We start from the raw sequence: 14,086 nt of genomic DNA, 5'->3' as shown, positions 1-14,086 counted from the left end.
GATGCCTTCTTCCTCATCAAAAAGTGGGGAAAATCATAGGAATATGTCATGCATCTTGAACTTTAAAGAGTTTTTCTTGAAAATCCTGGAAAAAAAGCTAAGATTTTGAAGCACTCCTTACCAGCCAGCTCCATTTGATCTGCATGGAAACGGACAGCTCTCCACCAATCAGCAACAGAGGGGTAGGGAGGTGAAGAAGAGAGGGAATAGATGAAATCCCTAATAGTAGCTTGGTGGTTTTTGTTCCAATGACCATACCAGATAATGTACGAGTTGACAGGTGCAGCCAGAACAGGCCCCTAGAAAAGCACTGAAGGTCTACTACATCAGATGACCCTTCATAGTTCTTGGCCTGGTTGAATAGTTTGTCTTGGCTCCCAGAAAAGCCCAGAAGACAAACAAAACAGAGACGGCAAGAGTACATTGTGTAGCATAAGCTTATTATGCTTTAAGTCTTTAGTCTTTATTTCTGTGGATTGTGACAGTCGAGGGAAGTTCTTGTATAAAAGATCAGCAGGTCTATTAAGGGAGGAAGAGGGGTATGTGACTTGGTGAGATTCTTCATTTTTTATTATTTCCTTGTGGTGGACACAGTGGTTTGCATTGCTTCATCATTGTCTCCTTCTTTATGATGACTAAATTTCTCCTTGTATTGTTTCTTACTCTTTATTCCTTTGCTATATTAGATAAACGTTTTAGGCTATCAAACCTTATAGTGTATTTTGTTCCTTCCCCAAGAATGTAATGGCAGAACCCTGGAATCATTCTAATAAAATCATGCATAAAATTAAAAAGAGGGAAAAAGAGCAGGAAAAAAAACTACGAAGGAGAGAAACCGAAATTAAATGTGGGTTGATTTCTCCCCTCGACTAGCTGTGATTTATTTGACTGCAAAAGTGTATGTATAAGCTACTTAATCAAAAAATAAATTAAAAAATAAAAGAACAGTTAAAAAATTAAAAAGTTCTAACTATTAAAAAAAATTGTTAGGATTTTATGACTTTTAAAAAATTAATTTTAAGAAGAGACATGCATGACTTTATTATACCTCAAATACTTTTAATTTATGAGATTATCTTGGATTCAATACAGTCATAAAAACACCATAATCTTTAACCCTTGTTTGCCTTGTGTTAAAGTTGATTGTCAAATTCAAGTATTTTGGATCTAATATAATTGTCAAACTTAATGGTCTTATGTTTATCGAGATCATCAGACCCATATCAAAGTTCACTATATAAATATTATATAAATTTTTTAAAAAATATTCTTCATTATTTACGGCAAGAAAAGGAGTTGGGTGATGGCAGTAGTGACACCAACAAAATTAATAATGAATTTTTAATATAAAAATATCTAAAAATACTTAGAGATTATGATGAATATGATTTTTTGTTAATTTAAGAGTAAAATATAAGTGTTTATTAGGCTTTTTAGGAAGAAACCAAGTGCCTTGATTGGTTTTTGAAGAGACGAACAATGTCTGTGTGTGTTGTTATTTTGTGTCTTCTTTGATTTAAAAAATTTTAATTTTAATTGATGTACCACTTTCATAAGGTATACTATTTTACCCAGTTTTATTGAAATGCTGTTAATCTAACAAAATTTTAACTTTATTGTGCTAATTTAAAAAAAAAAAAAAAACAGAAAAAACTCATGACTGATGATGACAAAACAGTATTATGCAGGTTTTCCAGCGTCTCCTCCCCACTACTGGAGCTGCAAAAGTCAGTATCTTCTACTGTTTATCCTTACAAAACCAGAAGCACTCAGATAAGTTGCAGCCAGCAGATTGCAGTGATAATTCTTTCAAAGAGTTTGTCCATTAGTGACCATAACCTGCATGATACGCATCACTGAATCCAACCCTAGAAAAGTTCATTCATCCACTTTAAAAATCTGTCTAAAACTTTGTATACATTGCCAGAGACACCACCGACACAACAACAACTCAGATATTTAATCTTGAAATTGAATGAGCAATATTTATAGAAATAAAAATGATTTACCTATTTTTTTTATTTATTCAACACTAATTATTGCTTCAAATTTAAATTTAATAGAGGTAATAATTATATTGAGAATGTCATAACCTTTAAATTTAAAGTCCCAGCGTCGACCAGATCGATGAAGAAGACACCATTAGAGAACAACAAGAAGAAGAAGAAGATCACGAAAATGAAAGACAAAAAAAAAAAAACATAATTGAATGAGCAACAACTCCTCAGATACATTGCCAGAGACACCACCGACACAACAACTCCTCAGATATTTAATCTTCACATTGAATGAACAACATTTATATAAATAAAAATGATTTACCTGTTTTTTTTATCTATTCAGCACTAATTATTGCTTCAAATTTAAATTTAATAGAGGTAACAATTATATTGAGACTGTCATAACCTTTAAATTCAAAGGTTGCGGCATTAATGTTGTCGCGTCTCTTAAATTACAAAATTTTATGATAGTATTACTGTCATGTTTCTTCTTGTAGCAATGATGCTGCCTCTTCAAATAAAATTTAATTTATTAATGAACTGTGTTATTTCTCAAATAAGTGCTATTTCATAAGAAAAATCCTGGAAATGTGCTGGTTTAAAAAAAATAAAAAATCAGAAGAAAGAAAAGCTTGATATATTAAAATTCCTTTGTAATTTCCATTTCCAAATGGGAGAAAAGTAGATAATTCTCTCTCCACCAGCCACTGCCATTCACGTCTCCCTCGTAATCACGCAGTTCCCATAAAATAAAATGATAGCAATGAACATGTAAATGATTCATTCACTCGAACCCTTCTTGTCATGTGGGTGTTTGAAGCAATCCATAGAGACAGCAACAGGAGATCATTAATTAACGTCAAACTTAGAAAAAAACTATAAATGAAATATTCTAATATATTTAAGAATTATTATTTATATATATATTTTTAACAAATAGTATCTTAAACAATCTTTATTTTATATTTAAAGCGTTTAATAAAACAAATTTATAAAATATAATTAACAAATATATCTTATAATCTTTGACTAAGTAGAGTTCTTCAACTATTGCGCAACCACCCTTTCCTTAAGCGACAGCAAGTATGGGGGATGTGGAGGAATCCGGTGAGAAGAAGAGCAGTGAAAGGCTCATGGTGATAAATTTATGATGAGAAGACGTGGAAGCATCAAACCTCTGATGGTGATAATTATCCAGGATTTTCCAATCGCATTAATTAGGGCTATTTGGAACAAGTTCTTAGCCAATAATATTCCTCAAAGGTTTGGTCTCTGCATTGTGCACGATGGCAGCCTTTCAATGCCGTTATTTTTTTTTAATTTATAGTTAATACAATCATGTTTCTATCAAATTTAATTAGATTTAAAATTTTAAAATAATCTCATAAAGGCAAACAACCCAATTTATATAGACCGATGTTTCAATAGATGGTTTGTTTGTCATATCATCTTTTCTTTTTGAATTTAAGAGAAGATTGTGAGAAAAGAATATTATTTTAAATACATTAATTTTTGTTTTCCTGTTCAGCTTTTTATTTTCATTCTATTGCTTAGAATTTTTCTTGAAAATTGTACAAATTGGTTTGTTTCATCTAGGAACATCTTTTGGCTTCTTTTTTTTTAAAAAAAATTCCTATAAGCTGGAATTAGTCAGAATTAAAATCCTATATTTATGCAAATGTCAATTTGGAGTTTTTCTTTTATAGGATCTTGGTTTCCCTGCCTCATCGAACTTGAGATATTAGAACTTTAATGAATGATTTTAAAATCTATAAAAATCTTGAATTAGATAAAAAAAATTTATAAATTTATACATCTTATTTTATGATTTATTAATTAATGCATTTTCATTTTAACATGTTTAATTTTTTATTTTGTAGAATTTTGTGGAAAGTTACATCTAGTAACGAATGATAATTAGTTCAAAAATCGATGTATTTATTGAAAACATATGGTAAAAATATTACTTTTATTTTTATATCTTCTAATTTAATTTATCATGTTATCATTTTAAATTTTTAATTTCAGGTTTTGATGTATTAACTATTAAGAAATCAAAGTATATTGTTTTTTATGTGTTTTTTTATTGAAACGATATACAAATAAAGATTTATTTTCTTGGCTTGGAGTGTTTTATAATAATATAATTTGTTGCTGTTTTTTTAAGCTCTTTGAAGAGAATACTTTGTGATTTATATTTTAACTTATTAGTATGTATTTTTTAAACTTTTCTACAAGGAGTCCTACGCACTCAAACAAAACAAAAATATTAGAAAAACAAAAAATATATTGAATAGAAGATTGACACTAACAATTTAATATAAATGAATATTTAGTGGTGAAAAAAATTAAATATGCTTTAGAATCTTCTAAGAAAATTAGACAATATTAACATCAATTAAAATCAGAAATCCAATTATAAACCCATTAGAAATCTAATTATAAACCCATCAGAAAGCCCATTAGAAACCCATTAGACAACCCATTAAAAGCCTAAAAAAAGTATATAGGTTTTCTTGGTTTTTTGAAATCAAGAACTGAACCGGACCGGACTGAAACCGGTCAGTTTGATTCGATTTTGGTTTTTTTTTTTCAAAATAAAAAATCAGTTTGGTTGTTTTTTATAAATAAAAACCGAACAGAAAATGATTACCCCTCTCTATCTAAGATATAATTTAGAATAGATTTACTCTTGATATATATAAAAAATAGATTTAAAAATAAACCAATTGTTAAAAGAACCAATACATTTAAAATAAATAACATTGATTTTGTCATTTGAGTATCAACTATTTTGATCATATTGATTTTTTACTATTCTTCTTAGCATATTGAAGTTTTTGTAATTTTTATCCTTACAGATTTGATATTTTAAGGGGAAAAAATCAAGGCATGAGACAAGAAAGATCTGTTCATTCAAAATCAGATCCCTTATGAAGAAAATATCAACAATTTAAGCTCTCAGTATTCAAAAAAATTATATTGCATTTGACCAAAAAAAATAATATATAGTCTAATTAATTTGAGTCAATTATAACTATGTTATTTAATTATTATTTTTTAAAAAATACTAAAATGACATTATTTTTAATTTTTATTATTTGAGTTCTAAATTGATTTAATAATCATAAATGTAAGGTAGGGGATATTTCAATTGTACCACTGAAAGCTACATCAACGCCCTCTGTACAAGTGAACCCCATCCTCGTTAGATTTATCTGTGGCAAAATCGAGTTATGGCCCATTTCCTTAAATGCCCTTTGGCTCTTTTCACAATTTGTTCTCTCCTAGCAAATGCCACATCACCACCTCCCTTTCTTGCATCACTAGTTATAGTTGTCAGCATTGAAAGCTGAGAACCAATCTACTTATTCTTGTATGTCTTCTACATGCCCTTGCAACTACTCAGAGCTTAATACTCCTTTCATACTTCTAAAACCCGGCCGGTTTACTTTAGTTTGACTGGTTAACTCGGGATTTATTATTATAATTTGATCCGGTCAAATTATAAGTTGATTTTGTCAGACTTAAGTGCTCTGAATTTATGACCTAGTTAAAACTGGGATGAAACCATTTAAATTTTATTTTTAAAATAATATCCTTTTAATTTACAAGATTAATTTGTGTAATTCATTATTCAAGTTATGAGTCGAGTTATGACGAGTCAGGTTCCAACAAAACTCTTCAAATCTGAGTGCCCCTCAATATCCTCCGTTCCCCTTTCCTTCTCTGGGAATGCCTGATTGGTGGTGTAACCATTTTTGTATTGATACAATAATTGCGTTGTAGAAATTTCTTGGGAAATTTCATCATCTCGTGGCTAGTGGCCATCAGTGAAAGTATACGCTACAAATAAAATACATGTAACAAAGATTACATATACATACTTCCATACTTGAAACTAGAACAGTCCAACTGAACTAAGATGGTGTGTGATATTGTAATTTAATTGTATTTTTTAAAAAATTTAAAATAATTTTTTAGTTTTAAATGATTTTTTTTTAATTTTAAAAGATATAGTAAGACATAATTTCTTGAATATACCAATACATACACACATGTATACGAGATTACATTAAACCCAATTAAAAAAATGGAATTTAATACCAATAATTTGCATGTCGCATTATTTTAATACGAGGTGTGGACTTGTGATGATTTGATAATTGAACCATGGATGATAAAGATAATGCTAGTGATGTGACGAGGTGATAAAAGGTGAAGATAATGTATTGGAATAAAAGACGGGCGGTGTCTGAATGATTTTTAACTTCTAGAAAGCCAACTCTCTTTACCAAGCAAACGTTTTCCACAGGGAAGGATAAGAAAATAATGGAAGGAGAAGGAGAGAGCACATCATCATACATGTGAGAGAAAGCAGAAAGAGGAAGTGGCGAAGAGTCTTGAGATAAATTAAAAAAAAAAATTCATCATTATTAAACGTGAATTGATATTCAACTCTCAAGACAAGTTTCGAGTATAAATTTAATAAATTAATTTAGGTTTGATTTTTTTATAAGATTAAAATAATATTATTACAAAATCAATATAATCATTCAAAACCCTCCTCAAGTCATACAGTGCAATGCACAAAATATCTTTCAATGAGTTGGAGATAAACCAAAGGCAAGTAAGAATGCAGGAACAAAGGGAGAAGATCACTCAAACTACCCATCACCCTATAGATAGGTGGGAATTGAATTATTTGGGTGAAGAATGTGCTCCTTTTAGGGAGCAAATATGGATGGGACCCAAAGAAATAAATTTCTCCTCCATTGAAACCCTCCCTTATGCCTGCTGCACTTCTTTTTCCACCGAGAAATGTGATCCCTCAACTCACTCCCTCCCTCCCTCCCTCCCTCCATAAATTATATGTGGCTAAAGAAAATGAAAAGAAGGGATAAAGAAATCAAAAGGGAAGAAAGCAAATGAAAAGTGTTTGTAAGAAAATGGGAAAAACCCATTAATTATTAAATTGTTTATATATATATATATATATATTATTATGTTAATGCGAAATCAATTGGAGCAGATACTATAGATATTTGGCTGGCTCTTCTCTTTCTCTCTCTCCAAATATTTTAATACTTAGTTCTCTCTGTCTGCCTAGAAAACATTGAGTCTTTTTTTAATTTGCTCTAGCTCACTGCTCTCTCTCTCTCTCTCTCTCTCTCTCTCTCTCCATGTCTATAGGCGCATAAAGTTTTGATTTTTTTTTACTATGCAGAGTAGCAATTACTAATGAAAAAGATCGTGTACTAGGGCATGAACAGCTTCAAGGGGCTATTTTTGGAGTCCCCCATCAGAGCTCCACCTTTTTTGCTTGGTGAGTGTTGCATAAAAACCTTGTTTTTGATTGTATATCCTATCTGGGTTTTGCTTAATCTGTTGGTTTTGGTCTTGATTTAAATATGGGGTTTGCTTGTTTTATCAATCTGAGCTTTTCTATCTGGGTTTTGATCAATTTCAGCTCATAAAAAAAGGTTCTTGATTGTTTTAGCTCAGTTTTTTCAGAAAGTAATGGTCTTTATGAAGTATTTAATCTGTTTTTCAAATAATCATTTCAAAGTTTTTGCCTTGATTCAAATTTAATTGTCTGTTTGCTGCCTTCTTCATCGATTGTATATGGGGGTTTAGCTTCTTTGTATTCGTTTCTCAAAGACTTGCATTGACTTGCTGTTTTGTATCTCTATTTTCTGACTTCTGGATGATTCTGTGTGTCCTTTTTAGCTTCTGTTTTATTATGGTTTTCTGCATGGAAAAGGATGGCACTTTTCCCCTATCTATTCTGCATTTGCTATGTGAAGCTTCTATGTTTTCGTGTTCTTCTTCATTTCTCCTGATACCCTTTGGAGAATTTGTTTCCTCTTGGATCCTTTATTAGGATAGGGATTATTATTATTATTATTATTATTATTATTATTATTATTATTATTATTATTATTATTATTATTATGGCTTGTTCCGTGTTTCATTGGCTCCCTAGTCTATAAGCTAAACATCTAGTTATTTTAGCGCTTATAGCTTCAAATTAAGGGGCGGAATGCTTGTGTCATATATTTAATCATGGTCCTTGTTTTCTGCAACTTCCATGGTTTCCTATTTGAGATGTTTCACTGCAGGTGTTTTTGCAAATTTGTTTGTGTGGAGCAGCTATATCCTGGTTAACTTTTATTTCTTTTATCCATTTATATTTTTTCTGAAATATTGTTTTAAAGTGTTCATGTTATTGTATAGTGGGATTGTTCTTCAGTTTCAGTATTTATTCTTACTGTTCAAGCACTACAGTTTCTCCTGCAATTATCAAAGCTCTTTAGCTTCTTTATATTATGAGAATTAAAGCTGCCTAATTTGTTCTTAAGATTATACAGTCAATATGTCTATGTGTAGGAGAGCTGACAGATGGAAAGGAACAGATTAGGTTTAAGGATTCATCACTCTGGATCCTCACAATCAGAGGAATCTGCTTTAGATTTGGAAAGAAACTACTGCAATCATTTGCCTTGGTCAAGCTTGTCGCCACTTCAACCCTTTACTTCAGGTGGGCAGCACTCTGAGAGTAATGCTGCCTACTTCTCCTGGCCCACATTGAGTCGACTAAATGATGCAGCAGAAGACAGGGCAAACTATTTTGGAAACCTTCAGAAGGGGGTGCTTCCGGAAACTCTTGGGAGGTTGCCAGAAGGGCAGCAAGCTACCACCTTGCTCGAGCTAATGACCATTAGGGCATTTCATAGCAAAATATTGAGGCGGTTTAGTCTTGGAACAGCAATTGGATTTAGAATCCGAGGGGGTATTTTGACGGTTATTCCTGCAATTCTTGTTTTTGTTGCCCGTAAAGTTCATAGGCAATGGCTCAGCCATGTCCAGTGCCTACCGACAGCCCTTGAGGTAAGAAAACTGGTGCTTCCAGCTTTACTTTGGCCTCTTTTTCTCTTCTAAAGACATTTGGTTTATTTTATTTTGTTTGATCTATGACTGGCTTCAGTTTGCTTAGGAAGTTAAGTTGCCTTTTCATTGTATGGGCCAGGGACCAGGAGGAGTGTGGTGTGATGTAGATGTTGTAGAATTCTCATATTATGGTGCTCCTGCAGCAACTCCAAAGGAACAGTTGTATACTGATCTCGTGGATGGCTTGAGAGGAAGTGACCCATGCATTGGTTCTGGATCACAGGTATCGACACTTTAGTGATGTTTGTGGTTTTTGTGTTGATTAAATGGTAGGGATTGAATGCATGAATAATAAAATAGCACTATTTGTTGGTTACTTAATAAACTTTTTAGTTGATTTATAGACAGTTTCCTAGTTCTTCCTGTTGATTGTAGGATGTGATAAATGGGCAAGTACATTAAATGTCTGAACTAGTTTTCCTGCTTTTGAGTTGGATATGTGCAAGTCTTTAAGCCAGGAACCTTGGTCAAGTCTATTATATGTTGCCATTCTAGAATGGTTTTGCATTTTCTTTTGTACAAACTGAGAGTTCCAAAATCCAGTTAGAATTTTCAGGAAATCTTTATCCAACCATTGTGTGCACATAAATTTTTTTTTTTATATTATTAATATGCAATTGCAGTTTGATCTGTTTAGCAGTATTATGAATTTTTTAAGGGAATGGTTTGAGTTCTTTTTTGTGCTGTCCTAATATATGTCCTGCAACTTGATTTTGCTAAGGCAGTGTATTCTGTGATATGCACTCGAATACTTGTTTCTTTGTTCATTTTGCGGGAATTACATTGCCTTACAATTTTAGGTTGCTAACCAAGAGACATATGGAACCCTGGGTGCGATTGTGAAAAGCAGAACAGGTAACCGCCAGGTTGGTTTCCTCACAAATCGGCATGTTGCAGTTGATCTGGACTACCCAAACCAGAAAATGTTTCATCCTTTGCCACCAAGCCTTGGACCTGGGGTGTATTTGGGTGCTGTGGAGAGAGCAACCTCATTTATCACTGATGATCTTTGGTATGGAATATTTGCTGGAACAAACCCAGGTAATGCAGTTCCATATTAAATTTGTCATACCAATGTATAATTTGGTTTACCACGTGTTTTGCAGTTTATGTTCTTCATCTTCATAGACTATATTTTTAATGATCCACCTGTCAATCCAAGGGAAGATGTTATCTTGCTGTGTTTCATAGATTACGTTTAACTAAGAAAATAGTTTGAGAGATAAATCAATAATTTTTTCCTTTTGTTGAAATTTGTGTTTGTTGGCTTGAAAGATTTAATTCAGGTGAGTATAAAGTATGACCCATTTTCAGTTGTGGATTTCACCAGGGATTACTTTCACTCAATATATGTAACTCTATAGCTGCACAACTTTAACCAATTAAGTGTCGGTCACCATTGCATCCTCAAGCTCCCAAATGACTTCTTGGTTTTTCCTCTTTAATCAAAGAAGTGCCTGTGAATAATAGGTGTTTCTGCTCTGAGAAGGTAACTAAAACTGAAATTAATCCAACTTGCACTTGCCAAGTAAATTAATAGATATACGATACTAGCAGAGTAATTTAATGGAACTTTTAAACCTTACTGACACAACTCAAAGTAGTTAGCATCTTATCAATCTTGAAATGATCTAGCATTCTGTAAGGAAGACAAGGCCGGGATTTGTTAATGCTATTGTTGCATTAGTCATGATTACAATCTTGAAAACTTTTGAATATGCTATGAGAAGGCTGATTTTCCATGAGAGTGCTTCTCGGAGTTTGTAAAATCATGATGCTGGGTAGGATTATTTCTGTCTTGGATAAAAGTTTTTTAGATGAAATCTACTGGAGCATGAATCATGGGTCATGTCCAAGGCTTAGATATTCCCCGGGGAATGTTAGAGAGACTTAAAATAATCCTTGGTTCATCCAGGCAATTGAGCTAGATGCTTGTCTTCGCAGACTAAGCTTATTGCAGGCTTTGGAATATGTGGTTTGATTGTTGTTGCCTAATAGTTGAATTTGACTTTTTTTATAGATGGATAGTGCTGAAGTACAAATATGTAGCGTAAATGTGTTGATTGTTTTTTCTTTGCTTGCTGACCTCAACACTTACCCATTGCAAACCCTTGTAGAAACATTTGTCCGAGCAGATGGGGCCTTCATTCCTTTTGCAGGAGACTTTAACATGAACAATGTAACTACAACTGTCAAAGGTGTTGGCGAGGTTGGTGATGTCCATGTTATAGATTTGCAAGCTCCAATCAATAGTCTCATTGGAAGGCAAGTTGTCAAAGTTGGAAGGAGTTCTGGCTTGACTACTGGGACCATAATGGCCTATGCACTAGAGTACAATGATGAGAAAGGGATTTGTTTCTTTACCGATTTTCTTGTTGTTGGTGAGAACCAACAGACTTTTGATCTTGAAGGTGATAGTGGAAGCCTCATTCTCTTAAACGATCAGGATTGTGAGAAGCCACGGCCAGTTGGGATCATTTGGGGTGGGACAGCTAACCGTGGTAGGTTGAAGCTTAAAGTTGGCCTACCCCCAGAAAATTGGACCAGTGGAGTTGATCTTGGTCGCCTGCTTGACCTCCTTGAACTTGATCTCATTACTACCAATGATGGGCTTCAAGGTTTGTGCTTTCAATTCAATCCTATATTTTTCTCCTTCTACATTAATGCACTTATCTTTCAGAATTCATTTGTGTTTTTCCCCTCATATATGGAGGGCATATTGCCAAAATCAAGATATTATAGTAACAAATGATATGCATGCTTTGTTTCAGATGGGAACTGCTGGCTAACTTTTCCTGATTTTTATTAACAAAAAACAAAAGAAGAGAAGAAATTTGGAGTTTGCTTTCATATTAAATAAACTACGTAGGTACCAAAATAACATGGTGCCTGATCATAAAATTTTCTACTAGGTCTATTTAGCATAGAGGGGTTTATTATGATCCTCCATTAATTTATCAAAAAAGAAACTGTTGTCAAATTCTGGGTATCAAGTTTAGAAGATGATAACTTGTTTACCTTTTGAATGTCAGTGTGGAACCGTGAATGGCTTTCTACTTAGCACTATTTGGTTAGTGTCAAAAAAGAGTTCATTGTATTAATGAAACTATTATCAACAAGAGAGCAATCAAAGGAACAAAGGGTCAAATAATGTTTTTTATTTTTTGATATGTTACTTTTCGGAAAGTGAAAATTACTTTTAAATAAAATCTAATGTTATTGCTTTCTGAATGACATTTATACTCTCTGAATTTCCAATAGCAATGATATCAAGTTTCCAACATTTGTTTCTTCAAGAGGGGATGCCAGCCTATGTAAGTTCATTAGCCGTTACCTTTGACAGCTATACTTTGCACACATACAATATGCAAGAGGATAGAGAGCAAAAATTTCATTACGAGGACAAAATATTCTCCCATTAAATTGAACCTGCCAGAGCATATTTGTTGTTACTCTGGATAGAAGGTAAAGGTGACAATGTAATAGTTTGACTCAAAACAAAGGCCTGACTTGTGAATCTTTGGGAAATATAAAGAGTAAAAAAAACTGAGAGCCTGCTGAACACCACTCTTTAGTAATAATTCTGTGCGTATTACCTCAACTTGTGATACTGTCTGACTTGTTCAGTTGTTGATATAGCTGCAGTTCAAGATCAAAGAAATGCATCAGCACCGGCAATAGATTCAACAGTTGGAGAGTCATCTCCTCTAGACCGAGTGCCATCCAAAGAAAAAATTGAAGAAAACTTTGAGCCTATTAATTTAAACATTCAGCAAGGGGTAGTCAAAGGTGAGTCTCAGCAAGGACAGTCTCCACTCTTCATTGGCCCTGAATTTCATAGAGAAGATGGGGCAGAAGCAGCTCCTAATGTGGAGCACCAGTTCATCCCAAGTTTCTCAGGGCGATCGCTGATGCATGACAACAAACCTCAGGAAACCCCAGAACTGAAAAACCTATCGGCGTTAAGGAGTGACTCTGATGAGGAGATTTGTTTTTCGTTGCAGTTAGGCAAGCCTGAACCGAAGAGAAGAAAGCAGTTGGATTAACCTTTTAGCATCAAGGAATCAAAGTGAAGGATCAATGTTGCCAATGCTGCTTGGAGAACTCCTGAAAACTGAAGTCACAGGATTGTTTTCTCATTCTTCCCCAGTTGCTTGGCCTTCAAATTCTGAATTGTAAGTATCCTGAAATGTTAAATCGCAAAGAGAGATTTTAAGGTTCATACCTTCATCTAGGTAAATTATGATTCTTTTTTCCCATGTTTTGGTTAAGGTTACAGCTTTAGGTTACATATGTGAGTTATACAATATCCAGTAGAAAATGTTTAGGGAGGTGTACTTCATTAAATATATCTTCAATTGTATTACCTTGTCAAAATGGTTGTCCCACAAGGACTCCTAAAATGGGGGAATGAACAGTTGGTTAAAACATAAAATGTCGTTTTGACAAGCCATGTTGGTTCTATCTATTGCCCCAGAGGGATTCTCCTTCACGATAAAACTTGTTTAGTAAACTCTAGCCTGTTGGAGTGAATAATGAAAACATTGTAGTCTGCTTTAACCAAAGCACATTGTCCATACTATTTTGCACTGTGTTTAGCAGTTTGACTCTGCCTCTTTGTGCACTCATTTTGGGAAGTGGGCTCCAGTTCTTGGGAGAGAAGGGGTTTAAGGTGAAATTCTTTGACGACATTGATACTGGTTTCCTACTTTCCTTTCATTTTAACTTTTAACATTGCCTTTAGTTATTTTGTTGAAGTCTTGAGGACATCAGACTTGCATTCCCCTGTCTGGATCCTCATAACCAGTGATCTCTACAAAAAGGGTTTCCAGTTTTTAATTCATTTGTTCAGTTTGACTCCAATCATTTTCCAATTAATCGTTAATCTCGACAAACAAGATGATCTCTTTCTAGTTGATTTTCAAGGAACTTCAACTGTGCATAATTTAAGACTTGAGAACAGTGTGGTGTCAAGACAAATTAAAAAAAAAAAAATAGAAGCAGAAATGTATTACTAGCTTTTCACTTCCCTCCCATGGCTATTCCATTTAAAGCAAGCGACGTTTGAGTCTCATCTCCACTATAGCTGGAGAATAAGATATACCAGCTTTCCACCATAAACTCAGAATATCTAT

General features: G+C 33.3%; 1 protein-coding gene across 10 annotated transcripts; it reads left to right on the top strand.

The window, feature by feature from the left end:
* Positions 1–6,670: 6,670 nt before the first annotated feature.
* On the top strand, positions 6,671–13,400 carry LOC133678473 (protein NARROW LEAF 1-like). Of its 10 annotated transcripts, none has more exons than XM_062100773.1 (7): positions 6,671–6,689; positions 7,228–7,326; positions 8,391–8,891; positions 9,031–9,174; positions 9,752–9,992; positions 11,069–11,569; positions 12,591–13,400. In XM_062100773.1, the coding sequence occupies exons 3-7, from the start codon at positions 8,403–8,405 to the stop codon at positions 12,995–12,997; spliced, it is 1,782 nt and encodes a 593-aa protein (XP_061956757.1). In that variant the 5' UTR covers positions 6,671–6,689; positions 7,228–7,326; positions 8,391–8,402; the 3' UTR covers positions 12,998–13,400. The 10 variants fall into 10 exon arrangements, with proteins under 10 accessions (XP_061956757.1, XP_061956760.1, XP_061956756.1 ...); XM_062100776.1 differs by having other exon boundaries at positions 8,372–8,891; XM_062100772.1 differs by having other exon boundaries at positions 6,686–6,823.
* Positions 13,401–14,086: the final 686 nt, after the last annotated feature.

The sequence above is a fragment of the Populus nigra genome, chromosome 18 (assembly GCF_951802175.1).
Source record: "Populus nigra chromosome 18, ddPopNigr1.1, whole genome shotgun sequence".
Lineage (NCBI taxonomy): Eukaryota > Viridiplantae > Streptophyta > Magnoliopsida > Malpighiales > Salicaceae > Populus > Populus nigra.
Note: the sequence above shows the minus strand (reverse complement) of the source record. Positions and strands in the feature narration are given on the sequence as shown.

Bases quoted from the DNA above. Each gene is read 5' to 3' on its own strand.
- LOC133678473 (XM_062100773.1), top strand. From the start codon at position 8,403: ATGGAAAGGAACAGATTAGGTTTAAGGATTCATCACTCTGGATCCTCA. The intron at 9,993-11,068 runs GTAATGCAGTTC...AAACCCTTGTAG, and splicing joins ATTTGCTGGAACAAACCCAG to AAACATTTGTCCGAGCAGAT. The intron at 11,570-12,590 runs GTTTGTGCTTTC...TTGTTGATATAG, and splicing joins TACCAATGATGGGCTTCAAG to CTGCAGTTCAAGATCAAAGA.